Source organism: Megalobrama amblycephala, linkage group LG3 (assembly GCF_018812025.1).
Source record: "Megalobrama amblycephala isolate DHTTF-2021 linkage group LG3, ASM1881202v1, whole genome shotgun sequence".
Taxonomy (NCBI): Eukaryota; Metazoa; Chordata; class Actinopteri; order Cypriniformes; family Xenocyprididae; genus Megalobrama; species Megalobrama amblycephala.
Genome location: NC_063046.1, coordinates 876,689 through 900,078, shown reverse-complemented (window position 1 = coordinate 900,078; position 23,390 = coordinate 876,689). Strand labels below are relative to the sequence as shown.

The window sequence follows — 23,390 nt, the reverse complement described above, 5'->3', positions numbered from 1 at the left end:
CAGCAGATCATAGAGTTACAACTACAGCCCCTCTTACAGCAACAACAACACAACTTACAGCAACAACAACACAACTTACATCTACAACTGAACCAACAATCACAACTCATTCAACATCTACAACAGATCATACAGCTACAACTACAGCCCCTCTTACAGCAACAACAACACAACTTACATCTACAGCTGAACCAACTGCCACAACTCTAACATCTACAACAGATCATAGAGTTACAACTACAGCCCCTCTTACAGCAACAACAACACAACCTACATCTACAACTGAACCAACAATCACAACTCCTTCAACATCTACAACAGATCATACAGCTACAACTACAGCCCCTCTTACAGAAGCAACAACAACACAACTTACATCTACAGCTGAACCAACAGCCACAACTCTAACATCTACAACAGATCATAGAGTTACAACTGCAGCCCCTCTTACAGCAACAACAACACAACTTACATCTACAACTGAACCAACAATCACAACTCCTTCAACATCTACAACAGATCATAGAGTTACAACTACAGCCCCTCTTACAGCAACAACACCACAACTTACATCTACAGCTGAACCAACAATCACAACTCCTTCAACATCTACAACAGATCATACAGCTACAACTACAGCCCCTCTTACAGCAACAACAACACAACCTACATCTACAACTGAACCAACAATCACTACTCCTTCAACATCTACAACAGATCATACAGCTACAACGACAGCTCTTCTTACAGCAACAACAACACAACTTACATCTACAGCTGAACCAACGGCCACAACTCTAAAATCTACAGCAGATCATAGAGTTACAACTACAGCCCCTCTTACAGCAACAACAACACAACTTACAGCAACAACAACACAACTTACAGCAACAACAACACAACTTACATCTACAACTGAACCAACAATCACAACTCCTTCAACATCTACAACAGATTATACAGCTACAACTACAGCCCCTCTTACAGCAACAACAACACAACTTACATCTACAGCTGAACCAACAGCCACAACTCTAACATCTACAACTACAGCCCCTCTTACAGCAACAACAACACAACCTACATCTACAACTGAACCAACAATCACAACTCCTTCAACATCTACAACAGATCATACAGCTACAACTACAGCCCCTCTTACAGCAACAACAACACAACCTACATCTACAACTGAACCAACAATCACAACTCATTCAACATCTACAACAGATCATACAGCTACAACTGCAGCCCCTCTTACAGCAACAACAACACAACTTACATCTACAGCTGAACCAACAATCACAACTCATTCAACATCTACAACAGATCATACAGTTAAAAATACAGATTTTCTTAAGGCAATGACAATACAACTTACATCTACAACTGAACCAACGGCCACAACTCTAACATCTACAACAGAACATACAGAACCAACGATAAAAAAACTTACATCTACAACTGAACAACTGGCCAAGACTACTTCAACATCTACAACAGATTATAGAGTTACAACTACAGCCCCTCTTACAGCAACAACAACACAACTTACATCTACAACTGAACCAACAATCACAACTCATTCAACATCTACAACAGATCATACAGCTACAACTACAGCCCCTCTTACAGCAACAACACAACTTACATCTACAGCTGAACCAACGGCCACAACTCTAACATCTACAACAGAACATACAGAACCAACGACAAAAAAACTTACATCTACAACTGAACAACTGGCCAAGACTACTTCAACATCTACAACAGATCATAGAGTTACAACTACAGCCCCTCTTAAAGCAACAACAACACAACTTACATCTACAACTGAACCAACAAACACAACTCATTCAACATCTACAACAGATCATACAGCTACAACTACAGCCCCTCTTACAGCAACAACAACACAACTTACATCTACAGCTGAACCAACGGCCACAACTCTAACATCTACAGCAGATCATAGAGTTACAACTACAGCCCCTCTTACAGCAACAACAACACAACTTATATCTACAACTGAACCAACGGCCACAACTCTAACATCTACAACAGATCACAGAGTTACAACTACAGCTCCTCTTACAGCAACAACAACACAACTTACATCTACAACTGAACCAACAAACACAACTCATTCAACATCTACAACAGATCATACAGCTACAACTACAGCCCCTCTTACAGCAACAACAACACAACCTACATCTACAACTGAACCAACGGCCACAACTCTAAAATCTACAGCAGATCATAGAGTTACAACTACAGCCCCTCTTACAGCAACAACAACACAACTTACATCTACAACTGAACCAACAATCACAACTCATTCAACACCTACAACAGATCATACAGCTCCAACTACAGCCCCTCTTACAGCAACAACAACACAACTTACATCTACAACTGAACCAACAATCACAACTCATTCAACATCTACAACAGATCATACAGCTCCAACTACAGCCGCTCTTACAGCAACAACAACACAACTTACATCTACAACTGAACCAACGGCCACAACTCTAAAATCTACAGCAGATCATAGAGTTACAACTACAGTCCCTCTTACAGCAACAACAACACAACTTACATCTACAACTGAACCAACAATCACTACTCATTCAACATCTACAATAGATCATACAGCTACAACTACAGCCCCTCGTACAGCAACAACAACACAACTTACAGCAACAACAACACAACTTATATCTACAACTGAACCAACAATCACAACTCCTTCAACATCTACAACAGATCATACAGCTACAACTACAGCCCCTCTTACAGCAACAACAACACAACCTACATCTACAACTGAACCAACAATCACTACTCCTTCAACATCTACAACAGATCATACAGCTACAACGACAGCTCTTCTTACAGCAACAACAACAAAACTTACATCTACAGCTGAACCAACAGCCACAACTCTAAAATCTACAGCAGATCATAGAGTTACAACTACAGCCCCTCTTACAGCAACAACAACACAACTTACATCTACAACTGAACCAACAATCACAACTCATTCAACATCTACAACAGATCATAGAGTTACAACTACAGCCCCTCTTACAGCAACAACAACACAACTTACATCTACAGCTGAACCAACAATCACAACTCCTTCAACATCTACAACAGATCATACAGCTACAACTACAGCCCCTCTTACAGCAACAACAACACAACCTACATCTACAACTGAACCAACAATCACTACTCCTTCAACATCTACAACAGATCATACAGCTACAACGACAGCTCTTCTTACAGCAACAACAACACAACTTACATCTACAGCTGAACCAACGGCCACAACTCTAAAATCTACAGCAGATCATAGAGTTACAACTACAGCCCCTCTTACAGCAACAACAACACAACTTACAGCAACAACAACACAACTTACATCTACAACTGAACCAACAATCACAACTCATTCAACATCTACAACAGATCATACAGCTACAACTACAGCCCCTCTTACAGCAACAACAACACAACTTACATCTACAGCTGAACCAACGGCCACAACTCTAACATCTACAACAGATCATAGAGTTACAACTACAGCCCCTCTTACAGCAACAACAACACAACCTACATCTACAACTGAACCAACAATCACAACTCCTTCAACATCTACAACAGATCATACAGCTACAACTACAGCCCCTCTTACAGCAACAAAAACACAACTTACATCTACAGCTGAACCAACAGCCACAACTCTAACATCTACAACAGATCATAGAGTTACAACTACAGCCCCTCTTACAGCAACAACACAACCTACATCTACAACTGAACCAACAATCACAACTCATTCAACATCTACAACAGATCATACAGCTATGACTATAGCCCCTCTTACAGCAACAACAACACAACTTACATCTACAACTGAACCAACAATCACAACTCCTTCAACATCTACAACAGATCATAGAGTTACAACTACAGCCCCTCTTACAGCAACAACAACACAACTTACATCTACAGCTGAACCAACAATCACAACTCATTCAACATCTACAACAGATCATACAGTTAAAAATACAGATTTTCTTAAGGCAATGACAATACAACTTACATCTACAACTGAACCAACGGCCACAACTCTAACATCTACAACAGAACATACAGAACCAACGATAAAAAAACTTACATCTACAACTGAACAACTGGCCAAGACTACTTCAACATCTACAACAGATCATAGAGTTACAACTACAGCCCCTCTTACAGCAACAACAACACAACTTACATCTACAACTGAACCAACAAACACAACTCATTCAACATCTACAACAGATCATACAGCTACAACTACAGCCCCTCTTACAGCAACAACAACACAACTTATATCTACAGCTGAACCAACGGCCACAACTCTAACATCTACAGCAGATCATAGAGTTACAACTACAGCCCCTCTTACAGCAACAACAACACAACTTATATCTACAACTGAACCAACGGCCACAACTCTAACATCTACAGCAGATCATAGAGTTACAACTACAGCCCCTCTTACAGCAACAACAACACAACTTATATCTACAACTGAACCAACGGCCACAACTCTAACATCTACAACAGATCATAGAGTTACAACTACAGTCCCTCTTATAGCAACAACAACACAACTTACATCTACAACTGAACCAACAATCACTCATTCAACATCTACAATAGATCATACAGCTACAACTACAGCCCCTCTTACAGCAACAACAACACAACTTACATCTACAGCTGAACCAACAATCACAACTCATTCAACATCTACAACAGATCATACAGCTACAACTACAGCCCCTCTTACAGTAACAACAACACAACTTACATCTACAACTGAACCAACAATCACAACTCATTCAAAATCTACAACAGATCATACAGCTACAACTACAGATCTTCTTAAGGCAATGACAACACAACTTACATCTACAATCGAACCAACGGCCACAACTCTTTCAACATCTACAACAGATCATACAGCTACAACTACAGACCCCCATGCACCAACGACAAAACAACTTACATCTACAACTAAACAACTGGCCAAGACTCCTTCAACATCTCCAACAGATCATACAGCTACAGCTACAGATCTGCTTACATCAATGACAATACAACTTACATCTACAATTGAACCAACAATCACCACTCATTCATCACCTACAACAGATCATACGGCTACAACTACAGCTCTTCTTACAGCAACAGCAACACAACTTACATCTACAACTGAACCAATGGCCACAACTCATTCAACATCTACAGCAGATCATACAGAACCAACAACAAAACAACAACTTACATCTACAACTGAACAACTGGCTAGGATTTCTTCAACAACAACCACAGATCATACAACTACAACTACAGATCTTCTTATATCAATGACAACACAACTTACATCTACAACTGAACCAACAATCACAACTCATTCAACATCTCCAACAGATAATACAGTTACAACTACAGCCCCTCTTACAGCAACAACAACACAACTTACATCTACAACTGAACCAACAATCACAACTCCTTCAACATCTACAACAGATCATCCAGCTACAACTACAGCTCTTCTTACAGCAACGACAACACAACTTACATCTACAGCTGAACCAATGGCCACAACTGTAACATCTACAACAGATCGTACAGCTACAACTACAGCTCTTCTTACAGCAACGACAACACAACTTACATCTACAGCTGAACCAATGGCTACAACTCTAACATCTACAACAGATCATAGAGTTACAACTACAGCCCCTCTTACAGCAACAACAACACAACTTACATCTACAGCTGAACCAACAATCACAACTCCTTCAACATCTACAACAGATCATAGAGTTACAACTACAGCCCCTCTTACAGCAACAACAACACAACTTACATCTACAACTGAACCAACAATCACAACTCATTCAACATCTACAACAGATCATACAGCTACAACTACAGCCCCTCTTACAGCCACAACAACACAACTTACATCTACAGCTGAACCAACGGCCACAACTCTAACATCTACAACAGATCATAGAGTTACAACTACAGCCCCTCTTACAGCAACAACAACACAACTTACATCTACAGCTGAACCAACGGCCACAACTCTAACATCTACAACAGATCATAGAGTTACAACTACAGCCCCTCTTACAGCAACAACAACACAACTTACATCTACAACTGAACCAACAATCACTACTCATTCAACATCTACAACAGATCATAGAGTTACAACTACAGCCCCTCGTACAGCAACAACAACACAACTTACATCTACAGCTGAACCAACGGCCACAACTCTAACATCTACAACAGATCACAGAGTTACAACTACAGCCCCTCTTACAGCAACAACAACACAACTTACATATACAACTGAACCAACAATCACAACTCCTTCAACATCTACAACAGACCATACAGCTACAACTACAGATCTTCTTAAGGCAATGACAACACAACTTACATCTACAGCTGAACAACTGGCCAAGATTTCTTCAACAACTACCACAGATCATACAACTACAACTACAGATCTTCTTATACCAATGACAACACAACTTACATCTACAATCGAACCAACGGCCACAACTCGTTCAACATCTACAACAGATCATACAGCTACAACTACAGACCCCCATGCACCAACGACAAAACAACTTACATGTACAACTAAACAACTGGCCAAGACTCCTTCAACATCTCCAACAGATCATACAGCTACAGCTACAGCTCTTCTTACAGCAATGACAACACAACCTACTTCTACAACTGAACCAACAGCCACAACTCTAACATCTACAACAGATCATACAGAACCAATGACAAAACAACTCACATCTACAACTGAACAACTGGCCAAGATTTCTTCAACAACTACCACAGATCATACAGCTACAACTACAGTTCTTCTTACATCAATGACAATACAACTTACATCTACAATCGAACCAACGGCCACAACTCGTTCATCACCTACAACAGATCATACGGCTACAACTACAGCTCTTCTTACAGCAACAGCAACACAACTTACATCTACAACTGAACCAATGGCCACAACTCATTCAACATCTACAACAGATCATACAGTTGCAACTACAGCCCCTCTTACAGCAATGACAATACAACTTACATCTACAACTGAACAAACAGCCACAACTCTAACATCTACAACAGATCATACAGAACCAACAACAAAACAACTTACAACTACAACTGAACAACTGCCTAGGATTTCTTCAACAACAACCACAGATCATACAACTACAACTACAGATCTTCTTATATCAATGACAACACAACTTACATCTACAATTGAACCAACAATCACAACTCATTCAACATCTACAACAGATCATACAGCTACAACTACAGCCCCTCTTACAGCAACAGCAACACAACTTACATCTACAACTGAACAACTGGCCAAGACTACTTCAACATCTACAACAGATCATACAGCTACAACTACAGCTCTTCTTACAGCAATGACAACACAACCTACTTCTACAACTGAACCAACGGCCACAACTCTAACATCTACAACAGATCATACAGAACCAACGACAAAACAACTCACATCTACAAATGAACAACTGGCCAAGATTTCTTCAACAACTACCACAGATCATAAAGCTACAACTACAGATCTTCTTATATCAATGACAACACAACTTACATCTACAATTGAACCAACAATCACAACTCATTCAACATCTACAACAGATAATACAGTTACAACTACAGCCCCTCATACAGCAACAACAACACAACTTACATCTACAACTGAACCAACGGCCACAACTCTAACATCTACAACAGAACATACAGTACCAACGACAAAACAACTTACATCTACAACTGAACAACTGGCCAAGACTACTTCAACATCTACAACAGATCATACAGTTACAACTACAGCCCCTCTTACAGCAACAACAACACAACTTACATCTACAACTGAACCAACAATCACAACTCCTTCAACATCTACAACAGATCATACAGCTACAACTACAGCCCCTCTTAAAGCAACAACAACACAACTTACATCTACAGCTGAACCAACGGCCACAACTCTAACATCTACAACAGATCATACAGCTACAACTACAGATCTTCTTAATGCAATGACAACACAACTTACATCTACAACTGAACCAATGGCCACAACTCTAACATCTACAACAGAACATACAGAACCAACGACAAAACAACTTACATCTACAACTGAACAAATGGCCAAGACTACTTCAACATCTACAACAGATCATACAGTTTCAACTACAGCTCTTCTTACAGCAATGACAACACAACTTACATCTACAGCTGAACCAACAATCGCAACTCATTCAACATCTACAGCAGATCATAGAGTTTCAACTACAGCCCCTCTTACAGCAACAACAACACAACTTACATCTACAACTGAACCAACAATCACAACTCATTCAACATCTATAACAGATCATAGAGTTACAACTACAGCCCCTCTTTCAGGAACAACAACACAACTTACATCTACAACTAAACCAACAATCACTACTCCTTCAACATCTACAATAGATCATACAGCTACAACTACAGCCCCTCTTAAAGCAACAACAACACAACTTACATCTACAGCTGAACCAACGGCCACAACTCTAACATCTACAACAGATCATAGAGTTACAACTACAGCCCCTCTTACAGCAACAACAACACAACTTACATCTACAACTGAACCAACAATCACAACTCATTCAACATCTACAACAGATTATACAGCTACAACTACAGCCCCTCTTACAGCAATGACAACACAACCTACTTCTACAATTGAACCAACGGCCACAACTCTAACATCTACAACAGAATGTACAGAACCAACGACAAAACAACTCACATCTACAGCTGAACAACTGACCAAGATTTCTTCAACAACTACCACAGATCATACAGCTACAACTACAGCCCCTCTTACAGCAATGACAACACAACTTACATCTACAACTGAACCAACAATCCCTACTCATTCAACATCTACAGCAGATCATACAGCTACAACTACAGCTCCTCTTACAGCAACAACAACACAACCTACATCTACAACTGAACAAACAAACACAACTACTCCTACGACTAAACTCACCATCCAAGAACACTCACAAACACTTGTAACTGGTTTGATAACATCAACTTTACATGGAACATCTACAACAAAGCCTTTGCTGGTTACCAACCATCTGCAAACTCAGGTATTGGTATTCACAAGCAAATCACAGGCTGCATTTTACTTTTAAAGGCTCAGGCATGTGATTAAGTATCAGTCTTTTTCAGAACTCTAATCCAGGTTATAACAGGTCTAATATTACTACCAGGTCTAATAACAGGTTTTTAGTGTAGAATTTGTCAAGATTTTTTTCTGTAAAATTGCAAACAGTGTAGGTCTCACATTCATTTCTCTGTCATCTTTACAGGGATCAGTTTCAAGACAAGCAGTGACACCTGATTCCAAGCCGATATCAATGGACATGTCCTCAATTTTTCCAACCACTCAGGAAAACCAAAAAACTAATGCAAACACCTTCTTAAACCCATTTTCTCCATCATCTCTTCCCATAGCCATAAGCAATGACTCAATCTCTTCTCTTGAACCTGTGACCACCACATTAGCTTATGAACACAACTCAACTTTGGGTTTATCCATTCAACCAGACCTTAACAATTCAGATTCAGAGGCATCTACAATCACAGACACGTTGTCAAACATGTCTTCAATAACAACAGATCTGACAAACTCACCATCACAAAACAACATCACCAGAGAAATAAAGGTTAATAAGTCAGGAAAAGGCACCATTGTTTTTCTCTTAAACACACAGCAAGTACCAATGTTTAAAACTATTACCTTTAACCACCCACTGGTAAAACAAGTCACAATCATGACCACAGTGTCAAGACCATGAAACAGTCACACAAAACTACTTAAAGTGTGCAATTCAGAGAGCTTATGTTTTGCTCTTTTTGTACATGACAAATGCAGAACAGCAGAACTGTTAAAACAGAAAAAGATTCAGAATTTAAGCAATGAACTAGCTGAAATTTTTTAGTGGTTAGCGAAAACACAGGAAGACTATGCCAAATATTTCAACATCAGTCAGATCATATGACTAAGTGCCTAAAGCAACCCAACAAACAAACAAACAAAGACAGAAACAAAAACAAGTGAAACAGGAAACACATTTTGAAGAACCAGTTTAATGTTGCATGAAAACTAACTTTCATTTCAACAACATATCAAATATGATATTTTGTATCATCATATGTATAAATATTCTAATATATTTATTATTTACAGCACTGTCTTGGGTTGTAGTGATGTATATTAAAACCTGTCATGCAACACAGACAATGTAAAACTTTTCTCTTTTCTACATCTCACTTTTGTTGTAACTTGTGTAATACACTGTAAATAAAATATTTTTTTCAAAGTTGTAAATAAAACATTACTGGAATATGTTTTACAAGAAAATACTATTAATTCAATGTGTTATTTGTGGTTTCTTTGAAATTATCTGTAAAATGTACATTTCTTTACTTAATTTATTTAAATAAATCCAACATATTTTTTTTCAGTGTAATATTGTTTATACTTTAAAATTAGTATGAATATTGTTGGCTCCTGTGACAAATTTCTTGGGATTTTCATCATTTGTAAGGTGCTTTGAATAAAAGCATCCACTAAATGAAGAAATGTACAGTACAGTATGTCTGATGAAATCTATGTTCATATGAAAAGCACACTCTACATTCCTTCAGCAGACAGATGGAGAGATATGCAAACATCTCACATACTATGTAAGTTGTAGAAATGAAAGGTTTGAGGATCAAAAGTACGAGTTAACGTTATACCTGTAGAACAAAATCTGTCTTCTGGGAAAAACTCACATGGATAGAATGGCTTGATAATATTATCATGAAAACCTGCACAGCAGCTTTGCAGTAGTTGTGATCACAGTTATTCATCTCGACAACAAAACCACAAGACCGGATGAATTCATACAGCAGTAACACTGTTTCTTATGATTCAAAATTCAGTGTAACTTGATATTCTGCCATCTTGGATTTTTCTGAACACTGTTTTTTCTCCCCTTTTTCCTCTTCCTTTGTTTCTTCTTATCACAACCAGCTCCTTCCGCCCTAATGAGGAATAATTTGCCAAAAATTAAATAAATTCTGCCATCATGTCATTCCAAACTCTCATATTGTACAATTTCTTCTTCAATTATTTGTCCAATTAAAGCCAATGAGGTCCAACAGAAGAAATAAATGTTTACAGACTTGGAAACACATATCTGACATTTTGAAATAGGTATTACATTACATGATCACTTAAATAATGTTGATCAGCAAATAGAACATACACTGGTCTTTAAAAGTGATAACACAGCCTATAATATTATTTAGTCTGTTTTATAATTTTAATCATTTGATCTTAAGCACCTGCAAAAAACTCAACAACACAACACACCCTGATCACCTGCTCCTTCAATGAAATATATTTGTGAAACTGCATGCTTAGGGAGGAATGCATTGTTGTATAAGTGGGTAAATCCAGTTTGGTTAAAAATGGAAAGCAATAATGCCACACCACTCTATGCAGTTTGTCATGTGACTCGAAGCTAATAAAAACAATGACTTGGAGGAGAGAATGACTTTACCTAAGTTTGTCAAGAGACTAGCAGCTTAACCTGCGTGTATGATAACATTCAGATAAGCAATGGATTGGGTGAGTTTGACTTGTTCATTATTACTACAGCCATACTTTCTTATTTATATTGATAATTATAACCACCATGCAGTATGGTATATTTTCTTAATTGAGCATTGTTGTCTTTTTGATTTGATGTGTATCATATAAAGGGTTACAAAAGACTTTACTTTATACTCCATACACAGTGTAATGTATGTACATATCTATGATTATATTTAATTTTGCTGAATGTAAGTATTAGGATCATATATAAAAACCCTTGATGCTGGCAAAATGACATTTGTAGTTTAATTATTTAATTTAATTATTTTGGTCTGGATTTATGCTACTGTTCAAAAGTTTGGGATCAGTATGATTTTTTTTTTTTTAAGAAATGCATTCAATTTTGCAATTTTAAATGATGCAATGAAGTGGCAGTTTTTACAGAAATCTGAAGCAGCACAACTGTTTTAAACACTGATAATAATCATAAATGTTTCTTGAGCATCAAATCATCATATTAGAATGATTTCTGAAGGATCATGTGACACTGAAGACTGGAGTAATGATGCTGAAAATTCAGCTTTGATCACAGGAATAAATTATTTACTATATATTCACATAGAAAAAAGCTGATTTACATTGGAATAATATTTCGCTGTTTTTATTATATTTTTAAATAAATGCAGTAGAAAATGTATTAACATTAATAAATGACTAGCATCCTTTTTTATAATCTGTCTAGTCATTACTGGTGTACACTGCAAACAGAATTTTAAATTTTCAATTAAATATGAATAAAGTTGAACTATAGCCTACCACAACATCAGTTCAAATATGACAAATTGCTTTTGACTTAGAAGACTGAATGTAGAGCAGAAATTTGCCAAAGTTGAGCAATAGTTTGCATCCCTGGATATTACTGTCGGTCATTTAACATTAGAGTGACAATTTCTATAACACCAAAAAGGAAAACCACTTTGCAGAAAACCGTGAACAATGAGGGGGGAAACATGAAAAATAATCCCAAAAATAAGCAGTGACAGAAACTTTTCCAGAACTTTTCCACTAAGGGGTGATATTTAAAGGTGCCCAAGAATGCTTTTTCACAAGATGTAATATAAGTCTAAGGTGTCTCCTGAATGTGTCTGTGAAGTTTCAGCTCAAAATACCCCATAGATTTTTTTAAATTAATTTTTTTAACTGCCTATTTTGGGGCACCATTAACAATGCACTGATTTACACTCGGCGCCACCCCCTTAAATCGCGTGCTCCCTGCCACACCAGCTGTCGACTATATTACAGCGCATTTACAAAGTTCACACAGCTAATATAACCCTCAAATGGATCTTTACAAGATGTTCGTCATGCATGCTGTATGCATGCTTCGAATTATGTGAGTAAAGTATTTATTTGGATGTTAAAGTTTTATTCTGAGTGAATTTGAGGCTGTCCTCCGTGGCTAACGGCTAATGCTACACTGTTGGAGAGATTTATAAAGAATGAATTTGTGTTTATGCATTATACAGACTGCAAGTGTTTAAAAAATGAAAATAGCGATGGCTCTTCGTGTCTCTCCGTGAATACAGTAAGAAACGATGGTAACTTTAACCTCATTTAACAGTACATTAGCAACATGCTAACGAAACATTTAGAAAGACAATTTACAAATATCAGTAAAAATATCATGCTATCATGGCTTATGTCAGTTATTATTGCTCCATCTGCCATTTTTCGCTGTTGTTCTTGCTTACCTAGTCTGATGATTCGGCTGTGTGCAGCTCCAGACGTTAATACTGGCTACCCTTGTGTAATGCCTTTCATAATATTGGGAACATGGGCTGGCATTATGCAAATATTGGGGCGTACACCCCGGCTGTTACGTAACAGTCGGTGTTATGTTGAGATTCGCCTGTTCTTCGGAGGTCGTTTAAACAAATGAGATTTATATAAGGCGGAAACAATGGAGTTTGAGACTCACTGTATGTCTTTTCCATGTACTGAACTCTTGTTATTTAACTATGCCAAGATAAATTCCATTTTTGAATCTAGGGCACCTTTAAATCGACTTCTAGGGCTATAATAGCAACTATTTTAAACGTATGTGTCTCCTTTCTATGTGAACTTTTAAGTGTATTAAATAAATGCTGTTACCAATCAGACAAAATCCATCTTTGCACTGTAGAGGTGGCACAGAAGCTGTATCTGAAGTGGCATTTAGAAGTATTAACTATATATATATATATATATATATATATATATATATATATATATATATAAAATGTAAATATAACTATATATATATATAAAGACTAAGTTTAATATAACATACGTTTAACTTCTAAAATGAATGTAAGGTTAATATAACATAGAGAACAATATTTTCAGTTTTACTCAAATTAGGGTGATGCAAAAATGAGTACACCCCACTGAAAGTCTCTGGAACAAAGCTAAATTTAAGACTACAAATGTGTAATTTAACAAGAAGTCAACCAGAGGTGAGTCTAATTATTCATTACACAGGTGTCCAGCAGACAACTGACTATAAAAGGGTGTTAAATCCCCTTCCCATTTTATGCTGTCGGCAATGGCACCACATGGAAGACAAATGTCACAAGACCTGAGAAAGAAAATAATTTCTTTACACCAGAAAGGTGACACTACCTGTGTAATGAATAATTATACTCACCTGTGGTTGAATTCTTGTTAAATTACATATTTGTAATTTAAGTGGGGTGTACTCATTTTGGCATCAACCTAATTTGAGTAAAACTGAAAATATTGTTCTCTAAGTTGTATTATTAACCTTATGTTCATGTTAAACAGATGTTATATTAAACTTAGTCTTGTCAACATTTTGGAAATTGTTTTTGTATTCATTGAGATATTGTTTAAAATGTTACTTTTCAAAAGGGCGTACTCATTTACGCTGAACACTGTATATATAGTACTGTGCAAAAGTTTTAGGCCACCATTAGATGTTGTTTTAGCAATGGTATAATGACCACCTCTAATTATTTTTCAGTCTCTTTATTAGAATAAAAAAAACAAACAAACAACAACAACAACAAACAAACAGAAGAGAAAAAAAACTTCTATAGGCTTTAGCCACAGGCTAAAGTGGCAAGTATTTAGTGATCTGCTCAAACACTTGAGCAATAGCAGGACCCAGCCCTCTAAAAACTGAATGGAATGGAAAAGGACTGGAAGGCCAAGAAAACATTCAAAGTCTAATGAGAAGTTTCTCAGATTTTCTTCTATGAGAAAATGATAGTCCAGGAAACATGTGACAGGAGGTCATACTAAATACTTATTTTTACATTTTTTGTACATATTTCCTGTATTTTCTGTTTGTATCGTAATAAAGACCAAAAAATAAGTATGGATGGTCATTAAAACATTGCTAAAACAACAAAGCTGGTGGTGGCCTTGGACATACTTCAAGTCTTAAAAAGCACTGCACTGAATTACTGCTTGGGCTTGACTTATGTGAAGAGTAAATCCTGCCTTCTTTGATTTGATTGGCCATCTCAAACATTTTGACACTGATGAGCACTGTTAGACCACTGCACTGAGCCAGAGCATGCTAAATAGGTTAATCGTTTTTAAATCATGGGCCGCACCGTCTCCCGGTGCTTCAGATGGCCATTCCACCCCTTGTTAAATGTTTAAACTGACAGGACTTAAAAACTTTGAACTCTATGATGTTTAAATGTTGCAGTTAATCTGAAAATCACATTCTCTTTGAACTGTGGGGTCTGGTCCATATGGATCACGGATAAACTATGATCCCTACTAACTTGACTTCACACATCCTGCGATGTGATGTGCACAGAGCAATGTCAATGCTAAAAGGATATATTGTGCAGCTCTAAAATGCAGCCTTGGAAAGCAGAAGAGGCTTCTTTCAAAAAATTTATTAAAAATCTTACTGACCCCAAACTTTTACATAGTAGTGCAATTATTCCCTTGTTTTCTTGTCATTTATGATAACTACTCATTTTCAATATGTAGTGCACTGTACAAAAAAATGACAAATCATCTGTGCAGATGTACAGACAAAAAATGAGTAATCACAGGTTCCTGTGCTGGAAAGAGCATGTTCGTATTCATGTGTTTTTCCACTTTCACTGACATGTCAAAAATGATCTAAAGATGCTTTTCCTTACATACTTTCTGATCTTATGTATTATATGTTTATAGGTGAGTTATTTGACAGCTACAAAGATGAGCAGAAAAACACTGATATTTACAGTGTTAAGTTTAGGTACGTAAGTTACTGATAATGCAAATTCTTTATTTCTCTTATGAAATTATTTAAGTGTGACAATTGCTCTATGGTGAATTTTACTTTGATTTTCTTAACAACAGTATGTTGTAGTGCCATTGCTCAAACAACAACTCAAACATCAGCAGACACTACAACTACTGAACCTGCAACAACTCAAACGTCAGCGGACACTACAACCACAGAACCTGCAACAACTCAAACGTCAGCGGACACTACAACCACAGAACCTGCAACAACTCAAACGTCAGCGGACACTACAACCACTGAACCTGCAGCAACTCAAACATCAGCAGACACTACAACCACTGAAAGTGCAACAACTCAAACATCAGCGGACACTACAACCACTGAAACTGCAACAACTCAAACATCAGTGGACACTACAACCACTGAACCTGCAACAACTCAAACGTCAGCGGACACTACAACCACTGAACCTGCAACAACTCAAACATCAGCGGACACTACAACCACTGAAAGTGCAACAACTCAAACATCAGCGGACACTACAACCACTGAAACTGCAACAACTCAAACATCAGTGGACACTACAACCACTGAACCTGCAACAACTCAAACGTCAGCGGACACTACAACCACTGAACCTGCAACAACTCAAACATCAGCGGACACTACAACCACTGAAAGTGCAACAACTCAAACATCAGCGGACACTACAACCACTGAAACTGCAACAACTCAAACATCAGTGGACACTACAACCACAGAACCTGCAACAACTCAAACATCAGCAGACACTACAACCACTGAAAGTGCAACAACTCAAACATCAGCGGACATTACAACCACTGAAACTGCAACAACTCAAACATCAGCAGACACTACAACCACAGAACCTGCAACAACTCAAACATCAGCAGACACTACAACCACTGAAAGTGCAACAACTCAAACATCAGCGGACATTACAACCACTGAAACTGCAACAACTCAAACATCAGCAGACACTACAACCACAGAACCTGCAACAACTCAAACATCAGCAGACACTACAACCACTGAAAGTGCAACAACTCAAACATCAGTAGACACTACAACCACAGAATCTGCAACAACTCAAACGTCAGCGGACACTACAACCACTGAACCCGCAACAACTCAAACGTCAGCGGACACTACAACCACTGAACCCGCAACAACTCAAACGTCAGCGGACACTACAACCACAAAACCTGCAACAACTCAAACGTCAGCGGACACTACAACCACAGAACCTGCAACAACTCAAACGTCAGCGGACACTACAACCACTGAAACCGCAACAACTCAAACGTCAGCGGACACTACAACTACTGAACCTGCAACAACTCAAACGTCAGCGGACACTACAACCACAGAACCTGCAACAACTCAAACGTCAGCAGACACTACAACCACAGAACCTGCAACAACTCAAACGTCAGCGGACACTACAACCACTGAACCTGCAACAACTCAAACGTCAGCGGACACTACAACCACTGAACCTGCAACAACTCAAACGTCAGCGGACACTACAACCACTGAACCTGCAACAACTCAAACGTCAGCGGACACTACAACCACTGAACCTGCAACAACTCAAACGTCAGCGGACACTACAACCACTGAACCTGCAACAACTCAAACGTCAGCGGACACTACAACCACAGAACCTGCAACAACTCAAACGTTAGCGGACACTACAACCACTGAACCTGCAACAACTCAAACGTCAGCGGACACTACAACCACTGAACCTGCAACAACTCAAACGTCAGCGGACACTACAACCACTGAACCTGCAACAACTCAAACGTCAGCGGACACTACAACCACAGAACCTGCAACAACTCAAACATCAGCAGACACTACAACCACTGAAAGTGCAACAACTCAAACATCAGCGGACATTACAACCACTGAAACTGCAACAACTCAAACATCAGCAGACACTACAACCACTGAAACTACAACAACTCAAACATCAGTGGACACTACAACCACAGAACCTGCAACAACTCAAACATCAGCAGACACTACAACCACTGAAAGTGCAACAACTCAAACATCAGCGGACATTACAACCACTGAAACTGCAACAACTCAAACATCAGCAGACACTACAACCACAGAACCTGCAACAACTCAAACATCAGCAGACACTACAACCACTGAAAGTGCAACAACTCAAACATCAGCGGACATTACAACCACTGAAACTGCAACAACTCAAACATCAGCAGACACTACAACCACAGAACCTGCAACAACTCAAACATCAGCAGACACTACAACCACTGAAAGTGCAACAACTCAAACATCAGTAGACACTACAACCACAGAATCTGCAACAACTCAAACGTCAGCGGACACTACAACCACTGAACCCGCAACAACTCAAACGTCAGCGGACACTACAACCACAGAACCTGCAACAACTCAAACGTCAGCGGACACTACAACCACTGAACCTGCAACAACTCAAACATCACCAGACACTACAACCACTGAAAGTGCAACAACTCAAACATCACCAGACACTACAACCACTGAAAGTGCAACAACTCAAACATCAGCGGACATTACAACCACTGAAACTGCAACAACTCAAACATCAGCAGACACTACAACCACAGAACCTGCAACAACTCAAACATCAGCAGACACTACAACCACTGAAAGTGCAACAACTCAAACATCAGTAGACACTACAACCACAGAATCTGCAACAACTCAAACGTCAGCGGACACTACAACCACTGAACCCGCAACAACTCAAACGTCAGCGGACACTACAACCACTGAACCCGCAACAACTCAAACGTCAGCGGACACTACAACCACAGAACCTGCAACAACTCAAACATCAGCGGACACTACAACCACTGAAAGTGCAACAACTCAAACATCAGCAGACACTACAACCACTGAACCCGCAACAACTCAAACGTCAGCGGACACTACAACCACAGAACCCGCAACAACTCAAACGTCAGCGGACACTACAACCACAGAACCTGCAACAACTCAAACGTCAGCGGACACTACAACCACAGAATCTGCAACAACTCAAACATCAGCGGACACTACAACCACTGAAAGTGCAACAACTCAAACATCAGCAGACACTACAACCACGGAATCTGCAACAACTCAAACATCAGCGGACACTACAACCACAGAATCTGCAACAACTCAAACATCAGCGGACACTACAACCACAGAACCTGCAACAACTCAAACATCAGCAGACACTACAACCACAGAATCTGCAACAACTCAAACATCAGCGGACACTACAACCACAGAATCTGCAACAACTCAAACATCACCAGACACTACAACCACAGAATCTGCAACAACTCAAACATCACCAGACACTACAACCACTGAAAGTGCAACAACTCAAACATCACCAGACACTACAACCACTGAAAGTGCAACAACTCAAACATCAGCAGACACTACAACCACAGAACCTGCAACAACTCAAACATCAGCGGACACTACAACCACTGAACGTGCAACAACTCAAACGTCAGCAGACATTACAACCACTGAACCTGCAACAACTCAAACGTCAGCGGACACTACAACCACTGAACCTGCAACAACTCAAACGTCAGCGGACACTACAACCACAGAACCTGCAACAACTCAAACATCAGCGGACACTACAACCACTGAACCTGCAACAACTCAAACATCAGCGGACACTACAACCACTGAAAGTGCAACAACTCAAACATCAGCGGACACTACAACCACTGAAACTGCAACAACTCAAACATCAGCAGACACTACAACCACTGAAAGTGCAACAACTCAAACATCAGCGGACATTACAACCACTGAAACTGCAACAACTCAAACATCAGCAGACACTACAACCACAGAACCTGCAACAACTCAAACATCAGCAGACACTACAACCACTGAAAGTGCAACAACTCAAACATCAGTAGACACTACAACCACAGAATCTGCAACAACTCAAACGTCAGCGGACACTACAACCACTGAACCCGCAACAACTCAAACGTCAGCGGACACTACAACCACTGAACCCGCAACAACTCAAACGTCAGCGGACACTACAACCACTGAACCTGCAACAACTCAAACGTTAGCGGACACTACAACCACAGAACCTGCAACAACTCAAACGTCAGCGGACACTACAACCACTGAAACCGCAACAACTCAAACGTCAGCGGACACTACAACCACAGAACCTGCAACAACTCAAACGTCAGCGGACACTACAACCACAGAACCTGCAACAACTCAAACATCAGCAGACACTACAACCACTGAAAGTGCAACAACTCAAACATCAGTAGACACTACAACCACAGAATCTGCAACAACTCAAACATCACCAGACACTACAACCACAGAATCTGCAACAACTCAAACATCAGTGGACACTACAACCACTGAAAGTGCAACAACTCAAACATCAGCAGACACTACAACCACAGAACCTGCATCAACTCAAACATCAGCGGACACTGCAACCACTGAAAGTGCAACAACTCAAACATCACCAGACACTACAACCACAGAATCTGCAACAACTCAAACATCAGTGGACACTACAACCACTGAAAGTGCAACAACTCAAACGTCAGCAGACACTACAACCACTGAACCTGCAACAACTCAAACGTCAGCGGACACTACAACCACTGAACCTGCAACAACTCAAACGTCAGTGGACACTACAACCACAGAACCTGCAACAACTCAAACATCAGCGGACACTACAACCACTGAACCTGCAACAACTCAAACATCAGCGGACACTACAACCACAGAACCTGCAACAACTCAAACGTCAGCGGACATTACAACCACTGAACCTGCAACAACTCAAACGTCAGCGGACACTACAACCACAGAACCTGCAACAACTCAAACATCAGCGGACACTACAACCACAGAACCTGCAACAACTCAAACATCAGCGGACACTACAACCACAGAATCTGCAACAACTCAAACATCAATGGACACTACAACCACTGAAAGTGCAACAACTCAAACATCAGCAGACACTACAACCACAGAACCTGCAACAACTCAAACATCAGCGGACACTACAACCACAGAATCTGCAACAACTCAAACATCAATGGACACTACAACCACTGAAAGTGCAACAACTCAAACATCAGCAGACACTACAACCACAGAACCTGCAACAACTCAAACATCAGCGGACACTACAACCACTGAACCTGCAACAACTCAAACATCAGCAGACACTACAACCACAGAACCTGCAACAACTCAAACATCAGCAGACACTACAACCACTGAACCTGCAACAACTCAAACATCAGCAGATACTACAACCACAGAACCTGCAACAACTCAAACGTCAGCGGACACTACAACCACAGAACCTGCAACAACTCAAACGTCAGCGGACACTACAACCACTGAACCTGCAACAACTCAAACGTCAGCGGACACTACAACCACAGAACCTGCAACAACTCAAACATCAGCGGACACTACAACCACAGAACCTGCAACAACTCAAACATCAGCAGACACTACAATCACTGAAAGTGCAACAACTCAAACATCAGCAGACACTACAACCACTGAAACCGCAACAACTCAAACATCAGCGGACACTACAACCACTGCAACTGCAGCAATTCAAACATCAGCAGACACTACAACCACTGAAACCACATCAACTCAAACATCAGCAGACACTACAACCACAGAAAGTGCAACAACTCAAACATCAGTAGACACTACAACCACAGAATCTGCAACAACTCAAACATCAGCGGACACTACAAGCACAGAATCTGCAACAACTCAAACATCAGCAGACACTACAACCACAGAAAGTGCAACAACTCAAGCATCAGCAGACACTACAACCACTGAAACCGCATCAACTCAAACATCAGCAGACACTACAACCACTGAAACCGCAACAACTCAAACATCAGCGAACACTACAACCACAGAACCTGCAACAACTCAAACATCAGCAGACACTACAACTACTGAAACCACAACAACTCAAACATCAGCAGACACTACCATCACTGCAACTGCAGCAACTCAAACATCAGCAGACACTACAACTACTGAATCTGCAGCAACTCAAACATCAGTAGACACTACAACCACTGAAACTGCAACAACTCAAACATCAGCAGTCACTACAACTACTGAAAGTCCAAAAACTCAAACATCAGCGGACACTACAACCACTGAATCTGCAGCAACTCAAACATCAGCAGACACTACAACCACTGCAACTCAAACATCAGCAGACACTACAACCACAGAAAGTGCAACAACTCAAACATCAGCAGGCACTACAACCACTGAATCTGCAGCAACTCAAACATCAGCAGACACTACAACCACTGCAACTCAAACATCAGCAGACACTACAACCACAGAAAGTGCAACAACTCAAACATCAGCAGACACTACAACCACAGAAAGTGCAACAACTCAAACATCAGCAGACACTACAATCACTGACTCAGCAACAACTCAAACATCAGCAGGCACTACAATCACTGACTCAGCAACAAGTCAAACATCAGCAGACACTACAATCACAGCAACTGCAGCAACTCAAACATCAGCAGGCACTACAACCACTGAATCTGCAGCAACTCAAACATCAGCAGACACTACAACCACTGCAACTGCAGCAACTCAAACATCAGCAGACACTACAACCACAGAAAGTGCAACAACTCAAACATCAGCAGACACTAAAACCACAGAAAGTGCAACAACTCAAACATCAGCAGGCACTACAACCACTGAATCTCCAGCAACTCAAACATCAGCAGACACTACAACCACTGCAACTGCAGCAACTCAAACATCAGCAGGCACTACAACCACTGAATCTGCAACAACTCAAACATCAGCAGACACTACAACCACTGCAACTGCAGCAACTCAAACATCAGCAGACACTACAACCACAGAAAGTGCAACAACTCAAACATCAGCAGGCACTACAACCACTGAATCTGCAACAACTCAAACATCAGCAGACACTACAACCACTGCAACTGCAGCAACTCAAACATCAGCAGACACTACAACCACAGAAAGTGCAACAACTCAAACATCAGCAGACACTACAACCACAGAAAGTGCAACAACTCAAACATCAGCAGGCACTACAACCACTGAATCTGCAGCAACTCAAACATCAGCAGACACTAAAACCACTGCAACTGCAGCAACTCAAACATCAGCAGGCACTACAACCACTGAATCTGCAACAACTCAAACATCAGCAGACACTACAACCAC

At 39.8% G+C, this 23,390-nt stretch overlaps 1 protein-coding gene and 1 long non-coding RNA gene across 2 annotated transcripts; both read left to right on the top strand.

Moving 5' to 3' along the window:
• The first annotated feature begins 888 nt into the window (after positions 1–888).
• Positions 889–11,317, top strand: LOC125264231 (mucin-2-like). Its single transcript, XM_048183441.1, has 2 exons — positions 889–9,299; positions 9,522–11,317. Exons 1-2 carry the CDS (start codon positions 1,365–1,367, stop codon positions 10,008–10,010), a joined length of 8,424 nt encoding a protein of 2,807 aa, XP_048039398.1. The 5' UTR covers positions 889–1,364; the 3' UTR covers positions 10,011–11,317.
• A 447-nt stretch (positions 11,318–11,764) lies between these two features.
• On the top strand, positions 11,765–16,314 carry LOC125264232. The gene is made up of 3 exons (XR_007184039.1): positions 11,765–11,833; positions 16,001–16,064; positions 16,169–16,314. It is a non-coding gene; the product is annotated as an uncharacterized LOC125264232 (long non-coding RNA).
• The last annotated feature ends 7,076 nt before the right edge of the window (positions 16,315–23,390 follow it).